A 20,197-nucleotide genomic window follows, 5' to 3' on the forward strand; every position below is an offset into this window, starting at 1 on the left:
TAAGTTTTGTGGCAGGTGAGTTGACCACACACTAAGAAATCCCAGAGCCTTTTCTTCTGTCCTGTTTCATTTCACATCATAACTAACACAATATCCTCTGGCCTTTTAAACCTTTGGCAATGTTTATAAAGTAAAACACTTGTCACAAAAAGCTCAACACCAGCTCTCTCCATGTACAAATAAGGTGTTGATTTATAGCAGTCCAAGGATCTAAGCTTCTAGATAGTGATGACTAGGTGCTTTCCTATGCTTAGGTATGCCCTTGTGCAGGACCTGTATGGCTATTGTTCCAAGCTGAACAGTGTGTACATTTATCAAAGGTAAGTTTTTTGTGATATTTTATCTTTGCTCCTAGCCAGCTAAATGGCTATCTTGTACCACTCGCAAATGCCCGTTAGCTGCATTTAAAAAAGAGGTCAATTGTAAGGAGGTGTTTGGGGGGAATAAATGGTAAAATGCCTGCTTTATTTAATCTTTTTCCTATTTGGGTACTGTTACTGTCCATTAATCTGATGACAATGCATAGAAGGGCTAGAATCATGTTTATTATCTTCTCCAAGGTGTTTATAATATAATAAGTAATTAATTGGTTTGTATTCATATCTGTTCCTGATTTAACCATTTCTTTAATACATTCTTCCAAATTGAAGGACGTGTTGAAGTTTTAAATATAATGGCACAGAGACTTTCAAATACTCCCAGTTAGTATTAAAACCACACTGAGATTCCAACCTGATATAGTTTTGTTTTGTTTGTTTCTAACAAAATATTGCAATACAAGCTGGGTCAATTATTCCAGTACTGATTTTTCTATTTTGCATTTAAGATTTTTTTTTTTAAAAAAAAAATCCTATTCTAATTCTTTATTTTGTTCCCAGACTACTGGATAGAAAAGAAACTTGTTAATGGGCAACCAAAATCCAGGAAAAAATACATGTAGATAAGTATTTTACATGAGGGATAAAAATGCATGCTTGGCATATAGGTGATAATATTTGCATTAGCTTTAAGAGAAAGGTCAGCCATGATAGCGTAACACCTGTTTTTTCATTGCTGTGAAAGAGGATCAGATTTCTATTTAAAAATGCCTTGATGCTATCTACAACACAGCAACAAAGAGACACAATATAGCCTAATTTTAAATGTCATTACTTGAGGGATAATATTTTGCTTATTTCCAAATTTATTAAAATATTGCAGAGCGCTTAATGGAAATAGATACAAAGGATGCTAAAAACTATGTTTTTTGTGTTCTTTATGCCATTAATGTATGTCATTGTACTCAGATATAAAACAGACTAATTGGTGCTATTAAGGCCTGGCAGCTGTTTTCAGTGCTTACAGTTCTGCTTACATAACTGTCTGCCCAAGTTAGGTGTGGGAGACAGGAGGGCTTCCTAACACCTGTAGGTGATCTTTTCCTTCTCAAGGAAACACAAGACTAACTTCATCACTGGCTCTGACTGCAGCAGAATTATTCAGTTACTCTTCAGGTTTGGTTATTTGCTGACCTAAAATGTCAGTGATGCCACAGTAATTCTACTACAAGTTGTTGGCAGCGATAAAAGTACAGGAATGTAATGCCATCCGTGCTTCTGTGACAACGCAAACATTTACAAGCCATTTGTGTGTGACATCTTGCCTTTAGTAAAGAAAACTACTAAGAATTATTGCTACTACTTTTTGCCAGGTTAAAATTTAACTTTCAGTCTACTTGCTGCATTATAGAATCAACAGGGTTGGAAAAGCCCTCCAAGACCATCTGTTCCAATCATCCCCCTACCACCATCACCTGCTAAGCCATGTCCCTAACCACCATGTCCAACCTTTCCTTGAGCACCACAGGGAGGGTGACTCCACCACCTCCCTGGACAATGTATTTCAATGCCTGGCTGCTCTTTCTGAGAAGAAACAGGTCTTAAATGGAGCTGGTCAAAACAAAAACAAAGCAGAAATTGAAATTTCTTTCTCAAGTTTAAGAAATTTGTTTGTTCCTCTCTCCCCCTCTAATTGTCCAGTTAAAAGGGTGAGGTTGTTTCAACAATGTTAGAATTCCAACTAATATGATTCTAAGATAAATTCTGGAAGGCTGAAGAAGCTCTTCTGCACTCCCATGGGGGCTGTATTCCCCTGCCTTAGTGACAACAGCAAATATTTACCATGGTCCAGTGCGAATGTGAGGAGTGTTCCTCAGGTTGTCGCTTCCTCTCCCGGACTTTTTGCACACACAGTGACAGAGGTGTGACTGCCACCTCAAGCAGGGAGTCACCTCTCCTGTGACAAGGCGTCAGCCTCTGTATGAGGAACATTGGCTGTTGAGTTCCACACCACCATGAGTCGGCACCAGCTGTAGGATGACTCTACTGTAAAACTAAGGATTCTGTGACAAGTTTGTGCTCGGAACACGCACATTCATGATTTTGAGATCTAATTTATTCAGCATCCTGAGCTGCCGGGGTACAGAAGGCCGTGCGGCTGGCTACTGGCGGGGTTTCTCGTTGGGCTGTGCTGAGGGGAGCGGCGGTTGGGCGGGCCGTTGAGGGGCGGTGCGGCCGTTGGGCGGGCCGTTGGGATGGGGGCGGCGCGCGGCGGCGGCGGCGGCGGTTGATGTCACCGCTGCCCTGGGCGCTGCGGCGGCTGCTGCCGGGGCCGTCCCTCCGCGCCCGGCGGCGGCAGCGCCGAGGGCATGCAGCTGCCTCCTCATCCTCCTCCCCGCTGCCGCCGTTCTTCGGCGGCCGGGCATGGTGGCGTCTGAGGGGGCCGGTGCATGCGTGAGGCCCCGCGGGGCGCACGCCCTTTGTCCGCGGCGGGAGCATGTGGGTGAACCCCGAAGAGGTGCTGCTGGCGAACGCGCTGTGGGTGACGGAGCGGGCCAACCCCTACTTCATCCTCCAGAGGAGGAAGGGGCACGGTGGCGATGGAGGCGGCGGGGGACTGGCGGGTAAGGCCGAGGGGAGGGAAGGGCAGGGCCGCCCGTGGGGACGGGTCTGCCTCAGCCGGGGTCCCCCGGAGGTGGCTGTGCGACGTGGTGGCCATCAGGAGGTGCTGGGGGGCGAGCTGCCTTCGCGACCCGGTGCTGGGGGCTGGCAGCGCCCCTCAGGGCCCCTCAGGGACCTCCGAGCTGTGCTGCCGGCCCTTCGGCCCCCTGCGGCCTCCCTCAGCGCTGAGGGGATGCTCTGAGGCGTTCCTTAGGGTTTATGGGCTTAGAGCTGTGCGAAGGTGTTGTGCGGGTAGTGAGCGCTGTCCATGCCTTGGTACGTGAGGGTGTGACTTGCTGAGGTTCTCGGCGGATTTTGTTCTCGAACCTCTAATGTGCGCTCCTTAAAATGAGACCGAGTTGTAATTCATACACGCGTGCTACCAGAACAGATTTGCTTTGACTTCTCTCTATTCTTTAGGATGTCCTTGTAAAGCCTGTTCCACGAATTCTTTGTTTTCAGTCAACTGGTAACACTTCTGTAGGTGTGTGGGTCATACACATGTTGGTCTCTTGACAACCGCATACCTGACAACTGCATACACCCGCTATTGTAGACCTTAAATCATTTTTAGGTAATGCGTATGCGTTTTTATAAAACTTGAGATATAGAACCCAACGGTGTTATCATTGGTCCTTCTTGAGTTGGTAGGAAATGCTCAAGCTCATTCTCTGAAAACTGGTTTCTTCCTTCCCCACTTGCATTGAAACCAGTTACTTAGGCTAATCAAAATAAACACACGGCCTGCATTGATGTTTGGTTCAAGGTCCTGGGTATATTTACCAGAAGATTAAGTGTTTCTTCAACCTCTGAATACTCTATGGACCTGCAAACAATTTACAATCTAAACTAATGCACCACTCCAAGGTGTTTTTTCATGTAGGCCCTTGAGATCTTCAGTGTTAAAGGTTAATCAAGCCCACCTGGTCCATGTGTAGAAAGTAACCAGCAGTTGTTTTGTGTTGTCTGTAGATTTCTGTTGTTGTTTTCCTGTATTTTTTTTTTAATCCTTGCAATTATGGGCAGTGTTGACAAATCCACTTAAAATATTTCTTGCCCCAAAACTTTACCCCTGTTGTGTTTACCGAGGAATTGTTTGCAGACACTCCTTCCTTGAATTACCCACTGGCCTCCAAGGTTTTTTTCTTCTGTTTTAGTGGAGGTGGTTTGAGTAGGCACTCCCATACCTCTCTGACTTTTTCATCTCTGAATTAGAGATTGTTTCAGAAACCTGGACAATCTTCCAAACACTTCAGTTCCTGGGAAGCATTTTGAGAATTTCATTTTCTCTTCAACTTATTTGCAGAGTGCATGTATATCAAGGCCTTCCTACAGCAGTACGCGTAGTGTGATAGATGATTCCACCGTACAGACAGAGATCACTTTGAAGATTTTCTCCTTTGAATGAAAACAAGATTCATAAATGCATGCTCCTTGTTTTGTGAAGCTCAAATCAGCAGGCAGCATTTAGCAGCAGTTCAGAATATAGAAATGGTTCTATCTTTGTTTCTGCATTTTTCCCCCTTGATATTTCAGTTTTTGTACGCCGCATCTGCTATTTTAGCATGTGAATGTTCTCTGTGTAGTGAATATTGATTTAGAAGGCACAAGTTCTAAGCATAGTTTGAAAACTGCTTTCTATGTAGCTTTTCTTAGGGTCTATCCGCATGGAATTGCAGCTGCGGTGGGACTGAGGTAATGGCAACAAGTAGCTAAATAATTTCTGTGGGTTTTTGTTTGCTTGTTTATATGATGCCTGGGGGGAAGAGCTGGAGCTTTTTTTAGTATGTTGCCGGAACTATAGCTGAATAAGCACCCAGCACTAACGTGCAGGAGTTATCAGCGCAGGCAGTATCAAAAGACTCTATTGGGACCTTGTCAGACCTCATAATGTTAGTACGTGGGTTTGTGAGGCAGTGGTGGACAAAAGGTGGGTGAGGAAGAAAGAAAGGGCTGTAGAGTAGCCAGACTACTCCCAGCTTGGTAGGTACAGTAAGAAGAGGAGTTTATGAGAAGAGGAGTTGTTTTCCCTGGAATTACCAATCCTGGCATTATGTGCTGGTTGCTCTAACAGCTGTGGTTGGCCCATTGAGGGCCGGTGCAGGCAAAGAAAGCCAGTGGTTTGCTCTTGATAGGCAGGACTGGCTAAAAGCAAAATATAGGAGGGCCTAACTGATCCTGAGAGTTCAAAACAACAACAAACCCTGCTGAAATAGTTAATGGGGTATGTAGTTTTTAATAATGGTAGCATTTAGGGTCACACTGTGGGAAATTCTGTAGATAATCATACAGCTCTAGTGATGGATTTTGGAGGTTGTAAGGTCTACATTAGAGAAATGGGGAAAAAAGGACCTTTTCATTTTTTCCCTTAATTTACTTTTCCTTAATTTTCCATTTTGTAGTGATACGGTGCTGAAATTTGCTCAGGTAACAGCCTAAAAAGGCATCCACCCATGAATGTTTTTCATTGTGGTTGAAGAGTGGTCTGAATTTATATATTCAAGAGAAGATGCAGGTACAGCTGTTGCTTTTTTTTTCCTTGTAATCTAAGTTCTGCTGATTTGTGCTCCCTTGTTATTGACTAAAGGCATTTGTCTTAATCGTAGAATGATAATTGACTTTCAAGTTGATGAGAATGTGGGCTCGATGACATGAGATGGCTTCACTATGTAACTTAAGCCATGGTTCAAGAACGAGAAGCATTGATTTTGTGGCATTGCCTTCAAGTCCAGGGTTGCCGTGAAACTAACCAGTAGGCAGACCGCGCTGGACTAAGTGTAATGCACTTCTCTGCGTCTGTCTGACTTCAAAGACCGTAAATTGGGGCTGCACTGTGGTGCCATTGTGTAGGTAAAGCTGAAGGAAGAGGTAAAATGCTTTCCAAGGTAGCTGGGAATGAGGGGGAAGGCCAGTACAGACTTTTTGAGACAGCGCTGTGATTGGATGCTGTGACTGCAAAAATATGTCTAAAGGCTGCCAGGTCTCAGTGTTACCCCTCTTTCTGTGCAGGGAGGTTACCATCACCAGAGCTAAGTCCAGAGGAGTACATCTTTCAGGTCTTTTCATACACTGTAGTCTAAAAATAAGTAGTTTATATAGCCTGGGGAGTGGGTGAAAGTAATTCTTACCACTTTGAAGAAGAGCAGTACTCACATTACCTGTTATTCTAGATCCACTCCGAGTGCAGTAATCCTTTGCTGGAAAGGTACTATCAGTCATTCAGGGATACATGGGGAAATCTCAGCCCTTTCTGCACAGATTCTTTCTTCTTGGCCTCCATTTATGTAAATTAGTAGAACAGAGAAAGCCATTTTACCTCAACACTCATCTGGATATTAGAAGCATTTTCTGCACTTATTTTAATATTGGATTATAGCATGTTAGAAACATGATGGTCGTCTTGTTCTGTGTCAGGGCAGTGCCTAATTAGTGTGTCTGAAGAAGTCATCTCTGCTAACAAAATGTCTGAATAGCCTGCTTAAGAGCTACAGCTTTTTTTTTTACTAAGCTGTGTTAAGCCATTTTAGACTGAATTAAGGCCTTGACGCTTCTAAATGATTGTGTACATGTCAGCAGCAGCCACTTCACTGCAACTTTCCTTTGTAAGCATGCCTTAAGTGAAGGGCTGGTTAGGTTTTGTTTTCATTTTTTGAACTAAGAACTATGGGAAAGACTTGTAAATCAGATTTTTTTTTCCCCCTTTTTTATTGGTGTTCTGCAAACTTGCATGCTGCGTTAATCTTCCAGCACAAGACTGAAAAATGTACTTCACTACTTTAAAAATATTTGATGGTTGATGAGCGCATCATGAAATTGTTTTGTGCCTTGGAAGTAGTTCCTTTATCTTGCTTCTCGGTGACGCTCACTCAAGAGTTTCGTCTTCCTTTTGTTGACCGACAGGGAAAAATCCTTTTCTTTCCACTTTTGAGTTTTCTCAAAGGTGCCAGCTGTTATTAACCCTCTCTTCCTCATAACTATTTTACTTCCTCATGGTCAGCTACCTTCCCCGTGCAGGCGGGTGGTTTGGCCTGTGTGAAATACTTCCTTCTCAAGGGGGTCCAGCATGTTGTAGGGCAGCCTGTATCAGCTGCACAGAACATGAAGCCACCTCCCTCCCATCGTTTGGGCGTTGTGTGCTGTATGACCATGCTACTTTCATGGATGTAAGGGTCTTGAACAGGTCATAAACTTTATGAATAACCAAAAGGCTCATTTTTGTATGTTAGTGCATGTTTCATACTGATACAACAAATAGGTTAAAAATGCCTCTATCTGCTTTCTGCTGTCATGTGGCAATGCTTGCCAAAGGCTTTTATTTGGGAACAGCATTGCAAGGAATTAATGCAACTAATAATTGACAGCAAAGCAATGTGTTGACAGCTTACAGGAAGAAGCTGAGGGTGTGGTATGGCTAATTTGTGGAACTGCTGTGTGCTTTTTGCATGTGTACACTTCTGTGTGAAATGGACATGAAATTTTCATTAATTTTCTTTAACGTCTTATTACTGTAAAATCCCTTTGAATCTGAAGGCAAATAAATTGTTCGTCTTAGTTTGCAATAACTGTTTTTAGGAATGAATTATTTTGCAGATACGGCATTTATGCTTACAGCTGGGACAGTGCATGTGTGAAAGATTCAGCACAAGTTTGTAAGTCTGTGAGATGTTGCCAAAGATGATTCAAATGCTTAAGCAGAAGAGAGCAGATGGAAATTTGCTGACTGTTGGTGGTAAAAAAAATTGATGAAGTACTATCTTTCTCACCAGCTATTTTTGCAGAAGGGGTTATCGTATAATTTCTTCATTGGAAAGTCAGAAAGGAGAGGTTCTGAGCTCAGCTGATGAGCACAAGGCATCAACGTTGAATCTGATGTAATTTTTAATTTTTCTAAGTCAGAACAGTTTTCTGCACCCTCGCCAGACATAGCAATTAGTAGCTCAGATTTGGGGAAGAAATTCTATCGTGCTCTCAGCCTCCCAACTCAGAGGTCTGAGGAAGGAATTACTTAAAAAATCATTTATGCCTGACATTAGAAAAAGCTTTTGACCAGTGTATCATCTGTGGGATGAGAAGATGGTACGTGCTGTAACAAACATGTTGCTTTCTGTCCTCATTGACTTGAGCAGTTATGATTTTACATGTCAAACTTGATATAATTCAGTAGAAAATACACTTTCTGACGCTTGAAATGGTTATCAAAGTGCATGCAATTAGTATCACTTACGTAGGTGGTCAGCCTGTCCATTAGCTTTCCATGTCAGTTTGACTCTGTCATCTGATGTTGCATCAAATCCGCCCTCCAACTGATGAGGTTTCTTACAAGGATTTGCAGTGGGTATATTTGCTTCTTCACACTAGTAGATTTCCACTTCCAGAAATCCAGATGTCAAAGAGCTGAACTCTTTCTGGTTCTCTGGATTGACTCACTGATCTTTCTGCTGAATCCCCAGGTGTTATCACAGGTGCTTAATTGGAAGGTGTCTCATTTCCTATCTAATGCTTCTGTTGATCTCCCATTTTTACAGATGATGTGCTCTTTGCATAGGTGAAGCACCTGGGATGAAAATTCTCAGTGTTACTTGGTGCTTGTGCAGCTCAGGTTTCTGTACCAAAATGCTTCTTGGCCCAAGACTTTCCCTGATGTCACTTCATCTTTTACACTTTGAGTAATGTGACCCATGAAGGCCTCTAAGTTGTCAGTTGCCATTTTTGCCTTCTGACATCATTTTTTTTTCTTGACAAACAAATTCAGTAATGTTTTCTGGAGCCGCTGTTTCTCCTGAGATCTGTTTGTGTGAAACCCTGTTGGAAATGTCACACAGAACCTCAATGTAATAAGCAATGTCTAGGTCTCTTGGTAAATTTTCTGCATTATACCAAGTTTGTATTGTTGAGATGCAGAATCTATATGCACGTATTTGCTATATGCAAAATCTGTTCAGCTTTCTATGTTCTTTAACACTTGCAACCTCTCCTTTTTTCAGTCCTTCCTATGAAGGACTGAAATATCCTACATCACCCTGTAGGATAGCTTTGACCTGTAATAGGCAGGGGTTGTTGCTTTCACTGACTACTTTGCTGTAGTATAAAGATAGAAGGTATGTAAAGGCCTTTAAGCATCCCATTTATGTTTTTTTCCAGCTTTCTATCATACTTCTGATGTCTGGTCAATGTTGACATTCAATAAACTACATTTGCATTTGGCTTTCAAATCTGGTGCTGAGGTGGGTTTAGATTCTGGAGCACTTCCTGGAATTCTGTCTGTTACTTTCCTTTCAAAATAAAGGCTGTAAGTATTTCTAGATGTCACTTACAGTTACTCCATTTTTTTTTCTGAAATTTTTCCAAAGTTCCTATATAGAGTTCTGTATCACAACAGCAGCCTTAATTTAAGCTTATTAAAATCAAGTTCTTAAAATTATTTTGGTTCTTTTCTCATGGGTACTCAGTCAGAGCAGTTAGGTCTTGTTTTTTTACTTTCGGCAAAACTTGTTTCTCTTTAGATTTAACATGTATTTGATCATGCTTGCTTCAGTATTGTTCCTTAGTTCAAGGTGAGTTTACTGTGCACACATCAGTTGTTGATTTATACCATTGATTTTGTTGGCTAGATTCAGTTTACAATGTTTTTTTCTTCTTAGTTTGGCAGTATTTAACTGCTTGTACTTAGTTGATTTGTTCTTGAGGCTTATGTTGGTGCAGATGCAGTTGATTTAAGTTTTGCTGTTGGGTGAAATCTGTTAAATTTACTTATTCTACTCAGAGAATGGGTTGCTATGTAAGAGTTAGTTTTGAGTGAAATTCAGTGAATTCCATGCTGTTTTGGTCAATGGTTGTTGGTCATGCTTTTCCTAAGTTGTTTTTGTTTATTTTGCTTGTTAAAACATAAGGCATAAATATTGGTATTTTGTTAATCATACCTTGAAAGCAATTGTTGACTCTATCTGTATTCTCAAAGTTTCTCCATCACTTCAAGCCTGGTGTGACTGACAAATAATAACAAAGTTCTTTTGTTCAGGTGTGTGAGATTTTGTTTGTTTTGGTGCAAATGTCAGTTTCCTCAGAGCAGTAAGCCATCACACACCTGAAGCTGTCATGCATGGCCTGTTTCTGCTCATCTCTCTACCCAACATGTCTATGCTTGCACTAGGATTTCCTTTCAGTTCAAATCTAGTGGGTTTGTTCCTGGGAACTTCTTCACTGGATGTATCATGAGTGAGTTACTGTACTTAGACCTTTAATTGTTTGTAAAATTGGCTACAGTGTAAATACAGGCAGTTATTTCATTGTGTGTATATGCATCCATATCTGTATGTAGCAATAGGTATAGATTATAATGCATATTCTGTTTTTTCCTCTCTGGTGAGGAGAAAAGCAGCCAAGTTCTACAATGCTAAAATATTTTTAATGATGCTTAGTAGATTACACTGATAAATGTAATTATATCTGAGAATGATTTAGGGTGCTTCAGCGTACCATCCAAATTTACAAAAAATTCTGAAAGCGGGAAGTCAAAAACCCAGTCTAATTTGGATTAGAAGCAAGATTCAGATTTTTACAGGGATGGTCATCAGTTGTTTGGACACCTTGACACGTACTGAACTGGACATCCAATTGCTGATCACTTTAAAATTATAGCTAGAAGAAAATCTGTTTCAATCACAATTGTTAAACTTGAAAGGAGAATAAAAGCTTTATCCTTTGTTACTGTCTTAAACTGCAGCAGTCAAGCTAGATCACCGCATTGGCCCTACCCAAGCTTTTTTAAAAAAGGTGGTGTTTTCAGTCTTGTCTCATTTGTATTCATTATCCTGAAGACAGAAGCAAGTACTGTGTTTGCTGCTTGTCTTCCTAAATGTCACCAGAGTGACAGAACTTCCTCAGTGTCTGTTTCACTGATACTTGAAAACTTCTATGAAGTTCAGTGGTAGAAGGAAAGAGCAACACAGGCAGGAGTTGAGGAAAACTTAACAGATCATATGCTTTGGATCCAGAGGAAGAGTGTTCTGGGTATTTTTTGTTGTACGTTACGTGTTCATATAAGTCAATGCTATATAACCCATATGGAAGACAGTAGTCAAGTATTTAGGTACTCTTTTGATTTAGTTTTTATGAATTTTATGTATGTAATGCAAAACTGTATAAACCTTCATGAAGTTTCAAGTGTGGTGTTCGCAGTGAAGATGTTTTCATACTTTTGAGGATACCGTTACTAGGATGGGAAGCTTAATACTGTAGTTATTTTTGAGTGGTGTATATATAATAGTTACTATTCATTTAGTCTATCCCATGAAATGAAATCAATTAGCTTTGTCCCTCCCCATTTAACAGGATTTGTCCATAATGTTACTTGTGGAGTTCAGATGGTTGCTCTAGGTTGAGTTTCGACTGACAAGTAATTGATGACCTCTTTCCATAATTACAAATGAGCGAGCTAATTACATAAACATGTGGACTGCCTTGAAAAAAAATAGAAAATGATTCATATAGTGTCTAGGCAAAACAATAGGTTGTACTGTACATCTTAGTTGTGTATTCTCATGAGTAATTGTTTCTCTAGTCCAGGAAGTAATATTTAAACTTTAGGATGAATTTGTTTGTTGCCCATGATATTGATATAAAACTGAATGCTCTGGGTGAAAATATGGCTGAAGCAGGCCCAGTTTAACAGGGCTTTCTCAGAAATGGTCAGACGTCTACAATCCAAATAGGTCTCTTGGATGTTTCAGGATTATGGCCAGAGCTTCTTACTTGTCCATCTTGCGTTAGTGGAAAGAGAAGGGGTCATCAGCACACAGCAAGTAAGGGAATCATTTAAGCGGTATTTCTGTCATTCACCTGGAATGTCACTATGCCTGTTTTGAAAACTTGTTACAAATGACATGTGACTTTGCCAGCTTTCCTACTGGCAGTGTTGAGCTCATATACGAATAGGCTGCTAACATCCATGGGACTAATTGAGTAATAACCCATGAGCGTGACTCCAAGAGTCACCATGTGACCTATAAGAAATCTTAGCTCTGTTCTCTACACTTCTGTTTTTCTCCAGGTGCTAGAAAGATGAACGCATGCTGTTTGTTTAGGTGTTTTAAGAAGTGTTTATTTTTAACAGAAGATGTCTGGAGAGACTGTCAGGCTGTTGATTATGTTAGTAATGGTTTATCAGCAGTCTTCTCTTGTAAACAATTTGTGTAAAATTTTCCATAATGGTGATGAGTGGTGTGAAGCTTTTTTTTTTTATTGTTTTAGGCTATGTGGTGGTGTTACTAGCACAGCAAAAAGAGATGCATTAAGTGAAAATGTATCATTTCAGGCTGCTTCCACAAGCAAAGGAAAATATCCTGGCAAGGTGATAAAATTCAGACCTCTGACAGACTCAGCAAGGCCAACGCACAGGATATCTCTAAGTGGGAAGCCAAATGGCAGCAAATCTGCCTTGGTTTCTGTGGTCCCCGCCCCTGGTTCAGTCTATAGCTGTGGCAGCTGAAAGGGTACAAAAAAGGGGAGCAGAGAATAAATAGGAAGCAGCTGGTGCTCATCTGCCCTGCATACATGCTTACTGCCTTTGCCTCCACTGAGACTCCTGAGAGCTATTGACTAACCCCTTCTGAACATCTTTGCATCTACTGGATTCATGGATTTATCTTTTTTTTTTTTTTACACTATTTGTGGCTAGTAGTAGTGCAGGGAGGGACTAATAGTAGTGCAGGGAGTTTCCTGGGTGGCAGTAGCAGGCACGGCAGTTGCACCAACTGCAGAGTGACCTCATTCCAGCTCTAGGCGAGATTTGATGCAGGTTACCTGTGACACTGAAGAGTGGATGTGTTGCAGATTGCTAGTATGTGCTGAAAGCACCTCAAATTTGAGGACTGCACTGTTAAAGCAGAATGGGAAAAGTGTCACTCTCAGTTATTGTCCTGAGTTTTTTGATAGGTAGTGCTTTCTGGGCAAGAAAGCCATGGCTGCAAGTGATTTTTACAGTCTGAATGGTCACTATATATTGTCGTTCATAAACAGTAGCTGAATTGGTTTTGGTGTTTAGGTGTACTAGAGGTGATAGACAATCTAGGTCTTCGCTCTTGATATATATATGTAACCCAATTTACTTTGAGAACCTTGTTTTTAGCAGGTAAAATGTGGGGTCACAAACATACTTATTAGATTGCTGTTGCAGGGGCTGTAGAAAGGTGCTAAAGACTACTTGATCTGTGTGTTTTATTTAAAATAAAGCATAACTTGGTGATACATGGCTGCTGTTTGTCAGGAAGAAAATCTTGCTGTAACAACAAAAAATTAATGTATAAGGTGCTTAAACTTGCTTTTCCTTTTAATGTAAAAACACCAGTAAATGAAGAAAAAACATCCTTGCAGATTCTCCAGAGGTTAAAAAAAAAAAGTTATCACTAGTTAAATTTAAGATAGAAAGGAGGAAAAACATACCTGCAGCAAATATCTGTGCTATAGTCATCAAGCACAGCAATATGTAAATATTGAAACAACTGAAAATACATTATTGTGTACAGTTTTGGGTACCACTATGTAAGAAGGACATAAAACTATTAGAAAAGCCCCAGAGGAGGGCTACGAAGACAGTGAAGGCTCTAGAGGTGAAGACGTATGAGGAGCAGCTGAGGACCCTTGGTTTCCTCAGCCCAGAGCAGAGCGGGCTGAGGGGAGGCCTCATGGCGGCCTGCAGCTCCCTCACGAGGGGAGCGGAGGGGCAGGCTCTGAGCTCTGCTCTCTGGGGACAATGACAGGACCCCAGGGAACGGCATGGAGCTGGGACAGGGCAGGGTCAGGCTGGGGGTTAGGGAAAGGTTCGGCACCCAGAGGTGGTTGGGCACTTGGACAGGCTGCCCAGGGCAGTGGGCATGGCCCTGAGCCTGCTGGCATTCAATAAGCATTTGGACAACACTGTCAGACATAGGGTCTGATTTTTGGGTGGTTCTGTGGAGCCAGGGGTTGGACTCAATGTTCCCTGTGGGTCCTTTCCAGTTTGGGGTGTTCTGTGATTCATTGTGACTTACAGCTGTTTGTGTTCATATACTATAGAGTATGCGTGTTTTCCATGATTGTGGTTTACAGTGTACCAAGTTTCTAATGCAGAACATCCATTGATTTCATGACAGTTTGTTGGTAATTTGTAAGCAGTCTGGACTCTAAACTGTCTGGGATGTTGGTTCCCAAAGAGAGGAGAGTGCAGTGGTGCTTGGAAGAGTCTGTCTGAATCAATTGTGCTGGTCTTGAAATGAAGATAACCTGTCTCTCTGGGAAATAGTTTGGTCAGATAGAAATCATTTGGCTTAAAGGGGTCCGTGTTATACAGGAGGTCAGGCTTCATGTGGTAATAAATGCTTCTAGTGAAAACACTTCAAAAAGTGGTTGCCTGTGTAAGGATACAAGCACAGTAAGTCATAATGTAATGCAGGATACAGACAACTGCACTTAGACGGGGAGTTATAATCATTGCACAGCTCAAGACTAAATGTGAGGTACAGTGTTCAGATAAATAAAATATGGTACAATTTCTTCCTTCAGCGTAAATGCATGGGGTAACCAAACCACTTTTCAGTAACACCCTTTAGTGCATTGTATGTCCTTCCAGTAATGTGATGCAAGAGCAACTGCCCAGACTTCCTAGCCAGTTGTCGCTGTGGCTTCCCTGGTTTCAGATGTTACATGTCACTGCTTCATATTTTACAGAAAAGGAAAAAAAATATTGAATGGTCTTCTGGTCTTTTGTGGAGAGTACAAGTATGCAAAAGACAAAGCTGATTTTATTCAAAAAGCTTTATCAAACAAAATGAAGGCGTTATCTCTCTCTTTTTTTCCCTCTTCTGCCCCCATGTCTAGGTATAGCTACTCTAGAAATGTGGCATGTGTGATGGGACCATTGCTCGATAAAAGGTTACTTGTGCTTGAGTGCCTTCAGGATCGGGGCTGTCACCAGGCAGTCAGGCACTAATCCCACAAACTTTAACATGTGCTTTAAACCATTGCTGATGAAACTGCTTGCTTGAACAAGGGCTTGCAGGTTCAATATTATTACATTGGAAATTCCTTCCCTTATTTCACTGTAGTCAGAAACCTGATGAAACCATGGGGAAAAACCTTGCAATCAATGCAGTCACATGATGTGATGCCTGCATAATTCACTGGCTCATGCCCAAGGACCAGTCTAATCTAAAGAATATGATTATTTGTTGATTGTTTCATTTTTACGTGAACTTTCAGTTATTAATCATATTTCAAAAGGTACTTTCTGTATGGAGAGTTACTGAGCAATATTAAAATAAATTCATGTTATTTTTATTATAATGATGATCAAGTAGAAATTCCTCTGATTATTTGAACTGCTGTTTCTTTTAGTTTGGTTGTGTCATGTGGCTGCCTTGAAAACAAACAAAAACCTGTCCTACAGTGCAAAGTGGAACAGTTCCTGAAGGATAACAATCAGGGATAAATGTATAATGACAACAATAAATATTAATTGACTTTAATATATAAGAATGCATAAATTATTTTGAAGTATCACATGTATCATCTATCAAAATAACTATTTCATTATGCAAGGAAGATTTTACTGATAAACTGTTGCAATTGACTCGGTAATCTAGACTTTGAATTTTCCACGGGGTCTGTTGAAGTTCGGTGAATTTTCTTCCTTTAACCATACTTAAGGGATATTTCTACAGCCTGTTTCTATTACTGAAAAGGGATTGGGCAACTCATACGTATTGCAGCTTTTTTTTCCACACATAACATCTCTCTGTTTCAGTGCTGCCTAGCCCTATTTTTGTTTGTATGGCTCTCTCCACCTTTCCTGAATATGTAGCTCTCTCACATTGTTTCTGTTTGGGGCAGGGGAGTGTTCCTGTCCTATCTCCAGTAATGAGGGAGGAGGAGATAGGATGGGGCACTTCTTTTAACTTGGTGTTGCTGCACAAATCAGGAGGTTTATTCTAGCTCTGACCTCAGCTTTGTATCCCAGTTTTTACAACTGCAGCACCCCAAGAGATCTAGCGATGGAATCAGTAGGGCCACCCTCAGACCAACTTGTTTGGAAATACAGTACAAGGAAAGAAACAAGCATATTTTTAAAGATCACAGTGACTCAACAGTGTATCTGTACCTCAGAGAAGATTACATTTGGCCAGCAGACAACTTTATGTAGATACTGCATCATGCTTTTTGTATGTTCAGTACTGTCAGTAGACATGTGAAGCTTCAAAGCATGAAGAGTCTTTGGCACAAGCTCTGCTATAAGTTTGCAGCAAACCCAGCAGATACATGCAGTGTAGTGTCTGGTTTGGTCTGCGATCCAGTTGAGAAATGCTCTTAAGCTCACTAGTAGCTTTAAGCATTTGAGATATTTGTTTGTAGTTGAAAGTGTGTACGCGCATGCTTTCCGGAGCAGAGCCATACTATGTGAAGGCTGAATGGAGAGGGTGAATGTAACAAAAAATTGCGAAATGCTGGAAGGTGAAAGGAATGTTTTAACCTGCTTCGGTCTGCTGATTTTGAAAGGAGTCAAGATGCAACTAGGAGGGCTGGTGGCAGATTGATCAAAGGCAGCTTGTCAGTGTACACCAGTAATCAAAAGACAGGAGAGATGCAATAGTAACAACTAAAGCTAGCTTGACTAATGAACACTGGGATATTTTTCATTAATGTGCTGTATTCATATCCTGTAACCAGCACACAACTTTCTAGTATCGCTCGCTAATGAGCGATAGCACGTCCAGGCTTGATTCTCATTATTACAGAATTTGTGAATTAAAACATGGTGAGTATTAGTGCATCGTGCAGGAATAGGTTATATTTGATCTGGCCTGTGAAGATCAATGTATAAGTTTCGTTTTCCTAAACAAAAAATATAAAGTGGGGGAATCCAAGGTCACTGATAGGTGGGGTATTTCCAAATGTCAGTTGCAGTTCTAATTTTTTGGGTTTGCTAAAATGGAAAATGGGTAGTGCTTTTATATCTTTGTAATGCATAAAACAAAACTGAAAGAAGAATAGCTAGGGAAGCAGTCTTCTATTCCAGTCATGACAATACAGAATGGGGAACTAGTACAACTATGATGGGAAAAGATGAAAACAGCTGAAATGAAAAGAGGATTTTAGCATCAATGTTTTAAAATCATTTTGGTATGTGCAGTTTATTTCAGCTATTGAAAATATTTTCTGCCCTAATAAATACTTGCAGAAAAAAATCTTTGAAAGTTCATCCATCTGTTCTTAAGATGTGAATTTGCTGAGAATTTACAACCCACATCTCTGTAGGGAAGATGAAAATTCTATGTGCAGGTGAAAAAGGGAGATATCTTCTGCATCTTTCAAGAATAAATAGGGCATCTGGTGGGAGAGGGTTTTGGTGGGGTTAGAATTATGTTTTGTATGTGATTTCTTATTAAAATACCATTTAGAATTTGCAGAAATATAGTCAGGAGTTATTGGTAGCTCCTGTATGCAACTGTTAATTGTCCCTCACTAGCAAAGAACTTTCAAAGCTACTTTGGGAAAACAGTATGGCTTTGTCTTTCATCGGTATAATTTCAGCTGAAAATCAGCCTGATTGTTAGGCATTTTGATCCTTTCTACCCTAAGAAAATCAGACCATTAAATAGCATAATTATCTTTGCTGGAAGTGTTACTTTTTTCTACCTGACATCTGAATTTTGAACTCTTCTAGGGTGTATTATCTGGGTTTTTCTTTTCCTTTTTTTTTTTTTTTTTTTTCCCTCCAGGGCTCCAGAAGTATGTGAAGCTGAAAAGACCTAAATAACTTTTAAATACAGTTTTATAAAACTGTTATCTTCTTTGCTTCAATTTGTCTGCCATCATGCTAGGATTGATGTATGTTTAGAAGATGAAATATTGTTGAAACAGATGTTTTCTCTTTTGAGTCACTCTTCCTTATAATGCGAGGGAACAAGTGTGGGGATCAATACGCAGGTCTGCCTTTTGCTGTGAAGGGGTTAGGAGCATGTGAAGGGGTTAGGAGCATGTGAAGCCCCTTCCTTTGGGGTCTCAGGTGATTCATCACTGTGTATTTATCAGAATTTCCCTTTCCGTAGGTCTCCTTGTGGGTACTCTTGATGTCGTGTTGGACTCCAGCGCCAGAGTGGCACCGTATCGAATCCTCTATCAAGCACCAGACTCCCTGGTCTACTGGACTATTGCCTGTGGTAAGGACAAACATAGTGACATGTGGATTTTCATTCTTCCTGGGTACTGTGCCACATAACTAACAGAGCATCCTGCCTGCTGTGCACAGTCATCTTAGGACAAAGAAATAGGTCAGGATGAAAACCTGCTCTAGTGGTTAAATTAAGAAGCTCCAGAACATCTAATATTCAGACGTTGATTGCCAGTATGTGTGTATCTGTTATGCTTGACACTGACTGAGGAAAAACAGAAACGGTCATGGAGCAGGGAGAGTTCTCTGTTATTTCCCACCCTTCCTCTCCCAGATACATTCTCAGGGAAGCAGTCTAGTGTCCATGCCTCCTCCATGCCCATGGCTTAGTCCTGCAGCACTTCTGAAATGCAGCGTTCCTGGGTGATGGGTGTCTCTAAAATGTACAATAGGAGGGGTGTCTGGGCTTTGGCCCCCAAATTAGCTGGGCACCTGGCTTCCCTTGAGATGAAAACTAGGAAGGTAGTAAAAACCCAGCTCTCACCTGAATGCTGAATATGGGTATGGCATTTCCTGAATTGCAGACTCAGTCTCCTTCAGGATAAATACCATCTAGATCCCAGGGATGCTCACCTTCTGGACAGTTAGTTCAGACAGTGTTGTCCTTCTGGTGATGTATTTATTTTCAACCAGGCAGTAGCTAGATTAGAGTTAAATACAGAAGTGTATATTCTTAGAAGGATGCAAAAACTCTTAAGAGTTTCTGGTAGTTGAGGCTCAAACTTTGACATATGTAACCTTAAGACCATTTCTTCTGTCATTATGAAAGTTGGTAAATCAATGAAGTTGCAGTTTTCATAAATCAGGGTATGTGTGCATCAGACCCTGTAAATACTAAATGTTTCTTTCTGGGGTCAGGTACATATTGCAAATAGTGTGAAGTAGCCTGTGGTTAGTCTCTCTTTCTGGTTGCCAGCTATGAAAGTAGTGCCTGAAGCTGAATACAGAAAGTCAAGTTTTTTTTAGCCCTGATTCACTGAATTTGCAAGGTCAGATTTCTCAGTGTGATAGTATGGCTTTGTCAGTCTTAGAAAATGATTTTTTTTTGAATGTAACACCTGTATTTCTGAAGTTTCAAACAGTATTCTAGGCAGCAGTTCAATTGAAAGAAAATTGAGAAAAGGGGACAGTTGAGGAATGCACACATGCCTCTCATTTCTTTGATAGACTGCCAGCTCCTAGCACCCCCAGTGCTGCCCGACATTCAAAATACTGGTTAATGATGCTGTAGAGTTCTGCCTAACACTGCCCTCTCCTTTGTGCCTTCTCTCAAAAAAATGTGACATGGACATACTCTGTGTGACTGTTCCTCTGGACAAACCCTCTCTCTTGGGAAAGGAACAGAGATGGGTGAAGGCTTGCCATAGATCTAATAATGTTAGCAGATCAAAGCAGTCTGTTCTTGGAAGCATGAGACTCATGTATCTGACAAAGGTGCTATCAGAGCTGTGTCATATCCTGTATCCAATAGGAAATTTTTGAATAGCTTGCCTTAATACAACTATTTATTGCAACTTTCAATAGTGTAAGACCTGACACAGGGCATCAATTTAAACAGATGTTTTCCCTATATGCCTACCAGTATCAAGTCCTTGATGATTTTAATTTGTATAAAGTAATTTGCCTTTAATGGCAGCTAATAGTAAAAGCAGATCTTAATGAAATAGTCTGTTATGAAGGTTGTTTCTGAATCTTAATTTAACTGTTTGCTTTGTACTGTCAGCTACTTTGCTGTGACTGTAATTGATGAGACATTGCAGTTCAGCTTTCCTTGGATCTCAGTCATGAGAAAGAAGGGTAAAAGTGCTTGTCAGTAAGTCTATTTACACTATTTGTGCACAAGCAGAGCTAGTTGCAGATGCATGTGAGATTTCATCTTCCCTATCAGTGTGCAGCCATGAGTAAGCACCTCTGTCCCAGAACCTTGAATGGGAGCAACTGAGGGCACAAACTTTCTCACTGTTTGCAGACTCCCCTCCAAAGAAAATATTGTGTCAAAAAGCTCTCAAAGGAGTCT

At 40.9% G+C, this 20,197-nt stretch overlaps 1 protein-coding gene across 2 annotated transcripts in view; it reads left to right on the top strand.

Annotated features, from left to right (window-relative positions):
• The first annotated feature begins 2,595 nt into the window (after positions 1 to 2,595).
• TBC1D9 (TBC1 domain family member 9) overlaps positions 2,596 to 20,197 on the top strand; it is a 51,594-nt gene continuing 33,992 nt past the window's right edge. The window contains exons 1-2 of one of the 2 annotated variants that reach the window (XM_035326318.1): positions 2,596 to 2,941; positions 18,059 to 18,169. In XM_035326318.1, the coding sequence (XP_035182209.1) occupies positions 2,815 to 2,941; positions 18,059 to 18,169 (238 nt within the window). In that variant the 5' untranslated portion in view covers positions 2,596 to 2,814. The remainder of the gene's footprint in view (positions 2,942 to 18,058; positions 18,170 to 20,197) is intronic. The other variant, XM_035326319.1, reaches the window with a different exon arrangement.

Source organism: Oxyura jamaicensis, chromosome 4, assembly GCF_011077185.1.
Source record: "Oxyura jamaicensis isolate SHBP4307 breed ruddy duck chromosome 4, BPBGC_Ojam_1.0, whole genome shotgun sequence".
NCBI classification, from domain to species: domain Eukaryota; kingdom Metazoa; phylum Chordata; class Aves; order Anseriformes; family Anatidae; genus Oxyura; species Oxyura jamaicensis.